Below are 12,901 nucleotides of genomic sequence, written 5' to 3' on the forward strand. Positions count from 1 at the left end.
TAAAATGAATAAGTAATAGAAATATAATGTGGGAATATAGAGAACATATAAAGGTCCATTTCGAAATTGCTTAGGGCTAACCAGGGAGACAAACTGTTTCAAAGAATGTGAATGTAATGACCGTATTTATATGATCTACTCCAGGTTTCAGTAGCTGGAATTATGATACAGTACCTAAGGCAAACCAACATAATATACAAATTAGCTTTGGTTAATATATCACATCTCTCAATACACAAAGTGTTTGACACTAATTGTTGCAGGTGGGAAGACGACTTGAATCTTTTATTCTGTGGTTTGAAATGAAAAGCATTGAGCAACAGATCTTGTTTGAAACTTGTAATATTCCAGTGCCAAAGCTTCATTGTTGGAATAAATCATAGTACTGTAAAGGCCTACCAGGAAGCTGTAAAGCAATAATAGATCCTTTATTGTGTGATGTCATGGCAATAGCGGTCCAAATTATATTATTTGCAGCATTAGCTTAAACGGTTTGAGTGTGTGAACAGTAATACTGTAACCAATCCCTTTGGGATCCCCAGAATATCTGCATTTTAGACAAATACTATCTGACAAAAGTAATAACACACAAACAGTTGTACTTTTTTTGTGTTTTTATGCAACACAAAGAGTAATCATTTACACGTGTGAGCCTCCATGCTAATGTTTCAGGCATTGCAATCGAAGAGAACAGATGAGGAGTTTGGTTCCTATAAATAAGAGCATCCAAAGTCCTCAAAAAAGATCAGTTGGTGATCCATCCCTTGACCCTGCCAACTTTCACACAACCTCAAAAGAACAAGCGTAGATGCAGGAATCTGGAAAAGATTACAAAATTATTTTTACCAGCAAAAGAAGACCGATGAAATTAGTGCAATGAACCAATAATATACCACCAAAAGAACAAAAAAAAAAATTGTGCAAACCACAAGACAAGAAAAAAAGAATAATATGTGGGATTCCAGAGAAGCTACTGTGGTCTGCCTCCTGTCTGGAGAGGCTGTTACCCTCTTCACTACTTTATCGTACCAGCTTCAAGTCCACATCCCTTTTTAAGGTCAGTTCTATCACTGCTAACTTCATCCTTTGAGATTTGACGACCCCAAAATAATTCAAAGAGGGGGTTTGTTCTGTTAATGCTGCCATGAAGGCATAAAAAAGAAATGATGGTTGCTGCAGTGCACCGCCTGTTTTCGAATGGGAGCTCGATCTGTGATCCACATGACCAAGACTCATTCCTGAGCAGAGTATAAGACTGAGTTATTTTGAAAGGTAACACTGAACCTGAACTTTTAAGTAAAAATACTCAGATGTAAGAAAGGCACCGCTCTCCAACACCAAAGCCTCATCCGAGCTGTGAAGCACAGTTGACGGAGCATTATGGTTTGCGGTTGCTTTGCTACTGATAGGAGTCTTTTGAGATCGTGGTGGAGAGCAGGACACTGAATAAGCTGTTGTCCATTATGGATAATAATCAGCACCCTCTCCATCACAACGTGGTCAGACAGCGGAGCACCTTCTCACACAGGCTGCTTCAGCTCCGCTGTCGAAGGGACAGATACAGGAAATCATTTAATAAAAGCTGAAAGCACTGGTCATTATTCTCTATATGCACTTTAGATATATTTTCTGTAAAACATACTGCTCAGTAATACATATGTTCAATAACTGCTACTAGTAGACTTTAATACCAGACAAGTGCACATTTTGTTGTATATATATATATATATATTTTTTTTTAATTGAATCTTATTTGTAACTACAATCTTAAAGGTTGAATTGTACATTTTGTGTATACTACTACTTAATAGTAGGTGCTTTCATGTCTATTTCACTCGGTGTAAATGCTGCTACTGTAAACTAATTTCCCAGTTTGGGATGAATAAAGTACTTCTATTCTATTCTATAAAATGACCTGCAGGAAGAGCGAATTCAAAGCTGTATTCTGAAATCTCACTGATGATTATCAGGATTATCCTTGATCTGAAGCTCAGTAGAGGTTGAATGATGCAACAAGACAGCTTTCCAAGTATATTGATATCATACATCATCATCATCAAGTATATCAAATATGGTTTAATAAAGTGAATGTCTTATAAAGTGAGATTCCTGATATCAACCCATCAAAGATGCTGTAGCAGGACCTGAAGTGGGCTCCCAATGAAGGTGTCCCAGAAATATGAAAGGGTTGAGAAAGTATTGTAAAGGGAGTGATGTTGTGAAATTCCTCATCATCATTGAGAAGGACTCATTAGCAACAAGGAATGTCTGAACCTTGCTGCTAAAGGAGGTTCTATAAGCAAACATGCACAATGTTTGGCTGTGAAAACAGGCGCATTGCTGACCACGAAAACGCATTAACGTTGCATTAACTCATTCACACGCATACTCAAACAGCGCTTCACAATCTATACATGCAGTATACAGTCAGTATCTTGCCAAAAGTCACTTTAGGAGTAGGTGGAAGAGCACAACCATTGACCTGGCGATGGATAGAACAGTACACTCCCCCATAAAACAGCTGCTGAGGAATAAAGGCATGCTGACGGAGTTTGACAACAGGAATTTCTCCCACTTTAATCTGGAGAGATTTTTAATTAAATCACCCATTTATCATAGAAGTGATCAACTTTACATACTTAAATCCCCTCTAATTCACCTAGTTTAAACAAAAACAAGGATTATTTTCATCTTTGTGGCTCAGCAGCTGAAGGTTATGGTACCACACTGACCTCTAGTGGCTGAAAATAGAGGCTGCATTTCAAATGCAAGGTAACCAAAAGCCAGAGAAAAGCAGTTCAATTAAACAATGAAAACTCAAAATGTTGAGCCAAGCTTTTACTCTCCAACACATCGACTCACTGCACTGCAAATTGAGCAACCTAAACAGAACAACTGGCTTCAGGATCAGACAACACTCATCTTTAGAAGCTGATTCAGAGAGGGGGCTGTATAGACACAGCAGGGTGGAGCTTAACAGGAAATGATAGCCTTAAGTGAGAGTGAGGAAATTACACTGATTAGTTTCTTAGAACAGATTCACACCCAGATACAGTGCCATCACACGTTGATCTGTGTTTGAATGTGGCCATTTTGTAAAAAAAATATTCGCCATCGTATTTTTTTTCTTCACTCAAAAAAAAAGAGGACTCAGTCACTGTTTCTCCACAGTGATCTCTGTGGTCATAGGACCAACCAGAATGTCACAAGAAGATAAAAAAAAAGTTAAATTTTTTTTACTCTCCACACCGGCCATTTTATTGGTTTTGAGAAAATAAAATGAAAAATAAATTAAAGAAGGAAAAAAAGGGCCGGAATACCTTGAAACAGATACAGGTGTGTTTCAAACTAAATGCTAAATCCTTTTCAGATATTGTGTACTGCAAAATCTTGCATTTGCACAGAAGGAAATGTAAAATTGTGGAATGAAACTAAATGAAAACAGATTTTATTCCACTGTATGCATGTAAACCCACAATCTTTTAGATGATCAGGTCAATCAATTCAAAAAACATTAATCTTTATTGAAAAACATTGAAATTGTGCTTGTCACATTCAAGAAAGTACATGTCTCTCTTTAATAGGACAGTTCTGTGGATTAAATGCATAAAACTGTTATCTGTTGCTCATCGGATGATGATTGCCACAACAATGTGGAGGCATGACCAGTATAACCCCCAACACACACTTGCTGTGTCATTTAACTTCACCATTGGGTAAAGCTAAAGGAACTTACATCATCACCCGAAAACAAAGAAAATAAAATCAAAAACTAATCAAACTAACCATCTACATTATGCTAAAAGTGAAAAACAATAGAAAAATATGACAAGGTTTATAAAAGGCATCACCAGCTCACTGTTTGGTGTCACATTAAGAATGATAAGATAGACAAAGGCAAACATTGGCAGAATAGTATCAGATATGCAAAAACTAAATGACGAAAGTCGCAATGAAAAGGTAAAAAGAACATAATGACTACATTCAACAAGATGACACAAAAAAAAGGACACAATCACGGGAAGCTTCGTCCTTAAACAGGTACCTTGGTAGAAGGCGTGGCTGCACTCACGAAGCAGCATCATTTCCTGAACTTGTAAAGTTTCAACATCTCAAGTATTTTTCACGGGCTTAAACCAAGAACACTAAAGAATCATATTAAGCACCTCAAGTGTAAAAGAACCCCAAATAAGATTGATTTTTAGGATTATAGGGTTAGGTTTGGTCTAGACATTGCACTACCTGCCATCTGCCACTAGATGGTGAAACACTTTCATCATTTGAGCCAAAAATACATAAAATGTGCACAAAATTTCAACAAAAAGGCCAGTTTCATGCCTAAATTACAATGGTTTTCTCTTTTCTGTATAACATATACTGTATCGGTTAATGAATGAAAGTTTTGAAAGTAAGAATTTACTATTGATCTATTAGTCATGATATGAATAGTTGTCTTAAAACTGTCACCGCAGAAGAAGTTTTAAATCTAAAAGGTCCTTGTTGAGTTCAGTTTGATGCTATAAAGCTGACATTTCATTCAGCACATTTGTACATGTATCTGTTTAATAAAGCATAAGAAATGTCTAAAAGGATCTGGCATACAAACTGTATTGGTGTTGCTATAGTAGAACCCAGTGAAAAGAAGAAGAAAAAAATAGATAAAGGCACATTAAACCTTTGTTGTGACACCATCTTCTCACCGAGGTGCTTTGCGGTTCACAGGACTACTTAGTGGACATGCGCATTCATACTTTCAGAATTGTTTTAGTACGCTGTGAATGTATAAGGAGTAATATTTACGTTGCAAAATGCCAATTCAGCTCTGTGCTGGTACGGCTCAAATCCATCAGTCTAACCTTCATTTTGTCTGTCGTCGTCTTCAAAGAGCATTTTATGCTTCAAAACATCCGGATTGCTTATTTGAAAGTGTGTGAGTGTGTGGTGAAAGTGTGTTTTCCATGTGCGGTGTGTACGTGTCAATGTCTGTGCTAAGCGGGAACGTGCGGTTGCGTGCTGCTGGACGTATGTTAGATTGGCGCAGGGACCTGCTGCCTTCCAGATCCAGGTTGGGAGGCCAGTTTCTGGGAGTGCCAACGAGTTTCCTTGTACACGAACCAGGCGTTGCCCGCCCACACTAACATGTTGAGGTAGCCAAACACCTGAAAGAACACAAAGCCATTATTAACACTAGGGAAATTTGTGATAAAGCAGGATTAAAAAAAAAAAAAAGTTATTGCATATTAGTAAAAAAAAACTAATTGAGAATGACCCACTTTAAAGGGGAACTCCAGTATTTTTAAACCTAGACCATATTTCTGGCATGAAATACGTTTATCTACTCACCGAGAAAAGTTTAGTGAAAGTCGGCGTCCTTCGGAAGATATTTAGATTCCTCGAGATCCATATAACGAGTGAACGGGGGCTTAGGCGATGCAGCCTCTAAATAAGGCATTATCTGTCTTTATTTCATGCCAATAACAACAACATTGCAGCTATGAACTAACAGTGCAGTAGTACGCGTTCATTCATTCATTCGTCTTAAAGTATTGGTGAAATAAAGACACATAATGCCTTATTTAGAGGCTGCATCGTCTAAGCCCCGTTCACTCGTTATATGGATGTCGCATAGATGTTATGTTTGATCAAGTAAGTTATGTTTGACTTACTTGATCTGCAAACACGAATAAGTAAAATAGTCACCGGCCCCATTGCTAAAATGATGATTACTCGAATGCTGCCATAGATCTCAGAAAGTATGGAGACACTCAGCATGAAGCTCATGTGACTCAAATACTCTCCTTAAAACCAACACTAATTGAATTATTTCAGTCAGGGAGACTGCTACTACGCTTACCCTCAAACTGCTGAAGGGAAACAGTTATCATAAGCTTTAGTTGATATCAATCTCTGCAGAGGCCAAGATCAACATGCTAAAATGCTAGCTGACGCAACAGAGTATATAAAGGATATAAAGCCAACAGACACCCCCCCAAAAAAAAATAAATCGAAGCCAACGTGTCCTCCTCTAAAAAAAAATCTATTTGGCAACGGCCAAAATCCCAACTTGATGCTTCACTAACCAGTAGTTTATGTCCGGGCATCCTATGTGAGTTTTTTTAATGCATTTTGAGTATTTAACTATGATGTTAGTTCCTGATCTAGCATATTCAATGTGTAAGCAGCACATTGTGTGCTAACAACTTATCACCTGAAACATGCTGAAATGCAGAGGAAGGTTATTAGTTTTGCAGTTTTTGCAAATTTCATTACAATCCATATATGTTGAAATACGACAGTAGTTGAGGAAAGGTCAAGGGATTACCAACATCATGGCAAACCATTAAATTACTTTCTTATAGTTGAGATAGTTCAGCCTGGACCAACAGACCTACTGACGTCTCTAAATCCTGATGCTGGAGTGGCTAAAAGGATTAAATGTGATTTGGACTTTGAATCATAACTTGAGGTAATGTGACACAAATTGAGGAGACCAATCAAAGCGTTTATGCTCTGTGTCCCATGACTGGGAGTTATATTAGCTGTGCTGCCTGTGAGTGTAGGATTATATCAAACAGGGGGATGAGCCACTGGCAGAACTGATGCTGCTTGCATGTTTTGTAAAACTACATGTTTCCTGCTTTCTATTGGCTAATTCTGTGGAGTCATAGATCAGAATGTATGACTTGCATGGGTTTCGCTACTACTTGCGCAGTACAGACACAGATGAGCCCATATGTTCTGCTCTGCGATGATGATCTGTATTTCTCCTCACCACAGAGACATTGAGGGTCCGCATGCTGGCAAACTCTGTAACCTCACAGGTGATGTTGCTGCCCTTGCAGAGTGCTAGCGTGGCACTAATGCCTTCGGTGTCTGTGGCATCCTTCACATTCTGGAGGCCCTTCGCCCAGGCAGACGAACACACCAGCCACAGAAAGACCAGGATTGCTGTGATCACAAAGTCCTGGAAAAAGAAGCAAAAACATTGGCTTGTTTGTTTCTCATCCCACACAATCCACAAACTCTTATATGAAACTTTAAAAATTTGGTGTTTTCCTGTTTTTTTTTCCATTTATACTCACAAAAATTGGTCCAAAATCTGAGTCCTTATAGACATGCATGTAGCCTAAATAAACCAGCAGAGCTACCATGCTGTACAGGAAGCAGACGATACCGATGCCTACAAAGAACTCCACTGAAGAGGCTGAGTCTCCCATCAAGTGTGTCGTGGAGACAGAGTGATTACAAATAGTTGTGTTTTCCCCAATGAGAGGGACCTGGCTCAACCTGGCCATGATACAAGGAAGGATGTCAAACAGAAGAAAGAACAAAGGTTAAAACAGTCATTCTTTTAATCATTGTTGGTTTAATTTATTTTCTAAATGTGTCACTTACCTAAATGGGTAGTGAAAGTTGGCATTGAGCGTTTCATTCTTGCTATTATCACAGAAAATGGATATGATGTTCCTCCCTGAGTAACCACCACAGCTTCCAAAAGCAAATATGGCTGTGAGCTGTTTACACAGACACAAAAGCATGAGGCAGAAGGAAAATGAGACGGACCTGAGAAAAGCTTGTTAAATAACACAAAAATCAAGGAACGTAAGATACCAGAAAACAGGATGGGGTGATAGTATCTTCAAATAAGCAGAAACCACAAATACTGAATGACTAATTGTTTGGTTCATGCAAACCAACTTCTCTCAAATGACTTATTGTTAAAATCCTCCCTGCATCAACTGTATGAATTCTGTTTATTCCCACAGACAATAAAGTGGGCAACAAATACAATTCTGAGAAAACAGAACGCACAACAACATGAAGCATTTTTCTACAACTAATTAGATCATTTTCCGAACTGACATAACTTGAAAGATTGTCAGCCATCTTAAAAATGTGCTCTTGCTAATGCTTCCATTCAGCTCTTGCAGAAAAGCGTCTGATTCAGCGTGTCGACCATGTGACGCTAATGCTCTCTTTAAAACCAACACAGACTAAATTCTTTTAGTCATGATGGCTGAAACTAAGCTCAACCCTACCCTAAATCCAAAAGCAGCAAAAATAGTCATATTATTCTTTGGGTATTAAGCTAATTCATATTCTCACTGATATCACTTAACACCATCACTGATGATGACCTAGCATGAAAATATGCAATATAAATCCTAGCAAGCGGGACTGATGACACAGTCTGAGGGAGCTTATTCAGTCCCAAACCATTATAGTACCATCACCATGTTCCAGAGATGGGATATATTTCTTATCCTAGAATGCAGTGTTTTCTTTTCTCTTTTTTATTTGAAACACAAGTGATACTTTGTGGACAAAAGATCACAGGGATAAGCCAGAAGTCTCTGGCTGTGATTTAAAAACACTGAAGCCTCTTTCTCCTTCCTGAAATGAACACTGTTGTTGTTCAATGTTCTCCTGATGGTGAACTTGTGAACACCGAGAGGGGCCTCTAGTTCCTTAGAAGTTAGCCTGGTTTGTGATCTAACAGATAATAATACACTCAACAGTGATCTGTGCTGGTTAAACACTCCTGGAAACGATAACTGCCAACAAGCTTGAATTTCTTCCATCTGTACACAATCCGAAGAGGCAGTTCTGTAAACTTCAGCAGCCTGAGGCGCATCAACAGCTCCTTTTATAAGGTCAAAAATCTCCTTTGTTGGCACACTTTTAAAAACCTGTGTCGTGAGGATTAGACATCACACTGATCACAAGAGGACATTCTAGAAGCTCACATACTTTTGCCACTCAGATACGAAACACTGGATCATTAACCACTAAATAAAATAAAACTTTTCTGAAATTTGAGCATCTTTATCCACATTTTAGGCCATATTCCTGCGCAAACATACAGCCGAGTTTGGATTTTTCAGTCGCGAAAAGGACCTAAAACATGCGTCAGTGTTGAGGGGAGCAAAAGAGCCACACAAGACTTTACAAATTTAGATCTAAAAGCAAAGAATGTGGTCCTGAACACATTAAAGGCAGAAGATCCAAGACGATAAAGGATGAAGTGGGTTGCATTATTAAGCAAAGAACATGGAAATGACGAGCCCTGCAATCTAAAAAGACACACCAATCAAAGCATTTACAAGAAACAATTTAAATTGACTTCTTCAATTATATTTCATCAGCATAACTGACTTTTACGATTCAGCTTCACACCACAAGACTCCACCACACATGTGCACAACCACTCACACGCACGCACACACACACACACACACGTCACGGCTTTTCTCCAGATGTTTCTCCAGATGTCACGTTCTGCCACTTCCTGTGTTTCTGGCTGCAAACCACGGTGAGCTACTTCTGTCACATTCTTGTTTCCCCGACTCTGTCACTCTTCCACTAAGAGGTCACGGGGGCCACAGCGTGAACAACTTTAACGGCCAGCGTGAGCCAAACACACACACACACCCACACACACAAAGTTTATATTACTCTGTCCGTTTACATTTTTAATAAGCGCATAAGTACTAGAGAGCACAAATACTGGCAGGAAAGCTGATCACTTAACAATATTTCCAGTGTTACAGTTATGACCTCATGAGGGGTACTGGTGGCACCTTCTCGCATATCATCCAAAGATGGTGAACACGCTGCAGTACCCTGCCAGCCCTTCGGCTCTTTTTGTTGCCATCTGCAGCTTCCTCTGTACAAGTTAATGGATATTACTGAAACTCCTCACGCTGTGAGACAGAGAGAGGAACTTGCGCACACAGCAACTAATCTGCAACAGATTTTAAAACACGCACTTGTGTATTAGATGCAAACACCCTGAAGCTATTGAGGGGAAAAAAAGAAGTTTCTGTAAGTAAGAAAAAATACTCTCATCAATTTTGGAAATAGAGTTAGAAATAAAATCATCAGCAGTCTTTCATCCAGGGAAGTCTGACCTAAAAGCCTAAAGCCAGGACGGAGCAGGCAACGCATTATTTGTTCTATCAAACATTCCTTCCTGTTTATTACTTCAAAGAAGATAATATCTAGGGAGGTATGAGAGCTTGGGCCAAGGCAATTATTTACCAAGTAGAGAGCCGTTTCACAGACATCATTCAACCTTTTTCAAGGTAGACGGGTGTTGGGGACAAAAAGGATTCATTTAAAAAAGAGCAGCCAGTGAGATCGACTTAAGTTACAACAACAGTGCTGGTTATTAAACATTTCTCCGAGCAGAGAAACTCTTTCATGAACCTTCTGCCTTTTATTTAGATGCTTTGTAAAATTTCTTGTGCACATCTGTTTTCTAGAACGATTACACTAAACGTATCAACTCAGTTTTAATCGATTCTTTGGTAAATGCGGTAGACATCCAAGAAACACTAGCTTCTGTGCCTTCAGCTCTGTTGCACCACTAATGGATTGAAGTCAGAGGTGCTCTTATGGCTGTAACTCTTTAACCTTATGCCCAACATTCATGAATGAGGTACAGTTGGATTTTTCAATCAAGACAAGCTCAAAGTGTCCTGCAACACTGATTAATGCAATAGAGTGGCTGCCAAACAGAAAATGAGGTCATCTCAGCAATGCTATGATTAATCAAAATTAATCTCTGTACATGGACCTGGAAACCCATTTTATAGCACAAAAATAGTTTGTGGTATTTGAGCACTTGAGGCTCTGTGGAAGGTCTGAGACATGTGAGCCTAACTGAACCGAATGCCATTTTGAATGTTATCAAAACCTTCATAAAATGTTCACAAGCCCCATTTTCTTTGCGATCTCCACCTGAACTGGCACAGGCATCTTCAGACCAAGATTCACAAAAGGAACCAGATGGTTTTAGAGTCTTCAAACGGGAAGTGAGATTTTATTTCAGCAACTGCTTTGGAACTATGGTTGGGAATCATTTAGAAAAATGACCAACTCCGATTCCAATTTCCTTACATAGAGCATTATTTATGTAGCTATTTCAGTCGACACAACAAAATGAGCTACACAGGTCCTCAGAGAAAGTTATCTTTTATTTGCAAAAGAGCAGCCTATCAGGTGAGAGATTTTCGAGCCTACATAGGGATCTTTCCACGGTCCCTTCGGGACTTGTCTTATCGGGAACTGATAAGAAGAATTTAAACTCTTCTTATTCTTTCCATGGCTACCAGGCACCAGGTATTTTCTTATCAATTTCAACTTGCACTTGAGTTTCGATTCCCAACACGAGTATGGACACAGCACACGTTTCTGACCTTACCAAATAAACAAACAAACTAAAAAAAAGAGTGAATAATATAAATTATTTTGAGCACTGGGGAAGCTGCAGATCAAGCTGCCATAACACAGTCCTGCTGAGCTGACTGCAGCTACACTTTATATATTCAATTTTTCTAAATTCATCATTGAAAACCACAGCTGAATAGCAAGATAGCTGTTACAAAATGCATGGAGTTGCAAGGGCTGCACCTGGGGAAAGTGATTTATTCACCTTTTCTGAATTCAGGCTCGATTGGGTCGACAGGACCTCAGACAGATGATAAATTGCCATGAATTAAAATGCCCGCTCCCATTACCAAAAGTCTGGAGTGACATCTTATCTGAAAAAGCTGCTGAAAAACTAAAAGAAGTTCTATTTATGATCATCACATCAAAGAAAATTCAGCCTGATTATTCTGATAGGTAACATCATGTGGGTTAGGAGTATCCATGTATTGTTGTGTTTCTGTGTGCAGGCAAGCAATCATTTCGTCCCTCGTGGGCAAGTCAATATCTTTCACCCAAATAAGAGTTACATAAAGCCAACACTTTGAAACGCACTCACACTCAGCCCTGTCCTGAGTCAGATGACTGAGTGTTACTGCTTCTCTGTGCCTCTGGATGTGTGCGAGTGCATTATGAGAAAATAGAACAGCTGAGAGAAACTGTGGCTGAGCAGCGTTACCGACACAGCATTCCTCTGACCCACTTATGTGGAGCACAACTGATTACTGGACTTTCAACAAGAAACGGTTGCATTACCTCTCCAGTCACACACACACACACCGAGTTCATGTTGAAATGTTTCACCATCAGTCAGGCAGTCACAGTAATTCAGAGGTGAGTAAATTATTGGTGAGGGGTGCATTAATCTATAACTGTGCTGTCAGAAGGTCAGGTCCGTGCAACCAGAAAATCCAACTTGAATGGATGTAACTGTAACTTTCACGAGCGGAGTAAAGTTACAATTTAAAGGCCTGCATTTAAAACTCGTCAGAAAGTATATTCATCATAATATACACAGTATTAATATATTCATTCAGATTGTTCTTTTGTCATGAAGAATTATCAACAATTATCAGTTTATGCAAGTAAAATGTGTAAAACGCTCAAGCTGTAGCAGGTCAAAGAGTTCAAGAAATTCCGTGAAGCCACATGGGTTATACAATTCTAAAGCAGATTACTTGTGAGGTTTTTTTTCTCTTTCTTCAGTAAGGAGGTGAAAATCGCAAAGAAAAGAGAAAATCCAAGACTCAAGAAGGGACTGGACCACCCCTGTCCTCTGGGAATGACATATAATAGCAAAAAAAAAAAGAAAAAGAAAGCGCTTCAAACTTACCCACTCCACTAGTTTTATGAAGCCCAGAGGCTCCTTCAGGGGCGACAGGTTGAGCCGAAATCCCGTCATCATGATTGTGAGATTCAGATCCAAAGTCTTTATCCAGTTTTTTCCTAAACAGTGGATGATGGTCCAACGGGGAGGAAAAAAGTGGGAGTCGTTTGACAGAATGACGTGGTTTTCCTGCTACCGCTGCAAAAAAAGAGAAAAGTGGAGAAAAAAATGACAACCTCGAGTTATTTGGGAGGAGTTCTGCGAGCCAACTTTAAACCAACTAAATTAGAAAAGAGAGCCTTGAGGATCTACTCACCCAAAACACAACTTGATAGGGAACTTTCAAATTATATATTTTGTCCT

General features: G+C 39.1%; 1 protein-coding gene across 1 annotated transcript; it reads right to left on the reverse strand.

Moving 5' to 3' along the window:
- Positions 1-3,499: 3,499 nt before the first annotated feature.
- Positions 3,500-12,901, reverse strand: sypl1 (synaptophysin-like 1). The gene is made up of 6 exons (XM_072377652.1): positions 12,855-12,901; positions 12,545-12,736; positions 7,396-7,514; positions 7,083-7,287; positions 6,773-6,964; positions 3,500-5,159 (listed from the first exon to the last, which is right to left on the reverse strand). The coding sequence occupies exons 2-6, from the start codon at positions 12,614-12,616 to the stop codon at positions 5,028-5,030; spliced, it is 720 nt and encodes a 239-aa protein (XP_072233753.1). The 5' UTR covers positions 12,617-12,736; positions 12,855-12,901; the 3' UTR covers positions 3,500-5,027.

The sequence above is a fragment of the Leuresthes tenuis genome, unplaced genomic scaffold (genome assembly GCF_036924035.1).
Source record: "Leuresthes tenuis unplaced genomic scaffold, fLeuTen1.0.hap1 SCAF_23, whole genome shotgun sequence".
NCBI lineage: Eukaryota > Metazoa > Chordata > Actinopteri > Atheriniformes > Atherinopsidae > Leuresthes > Leuresthes tenuis.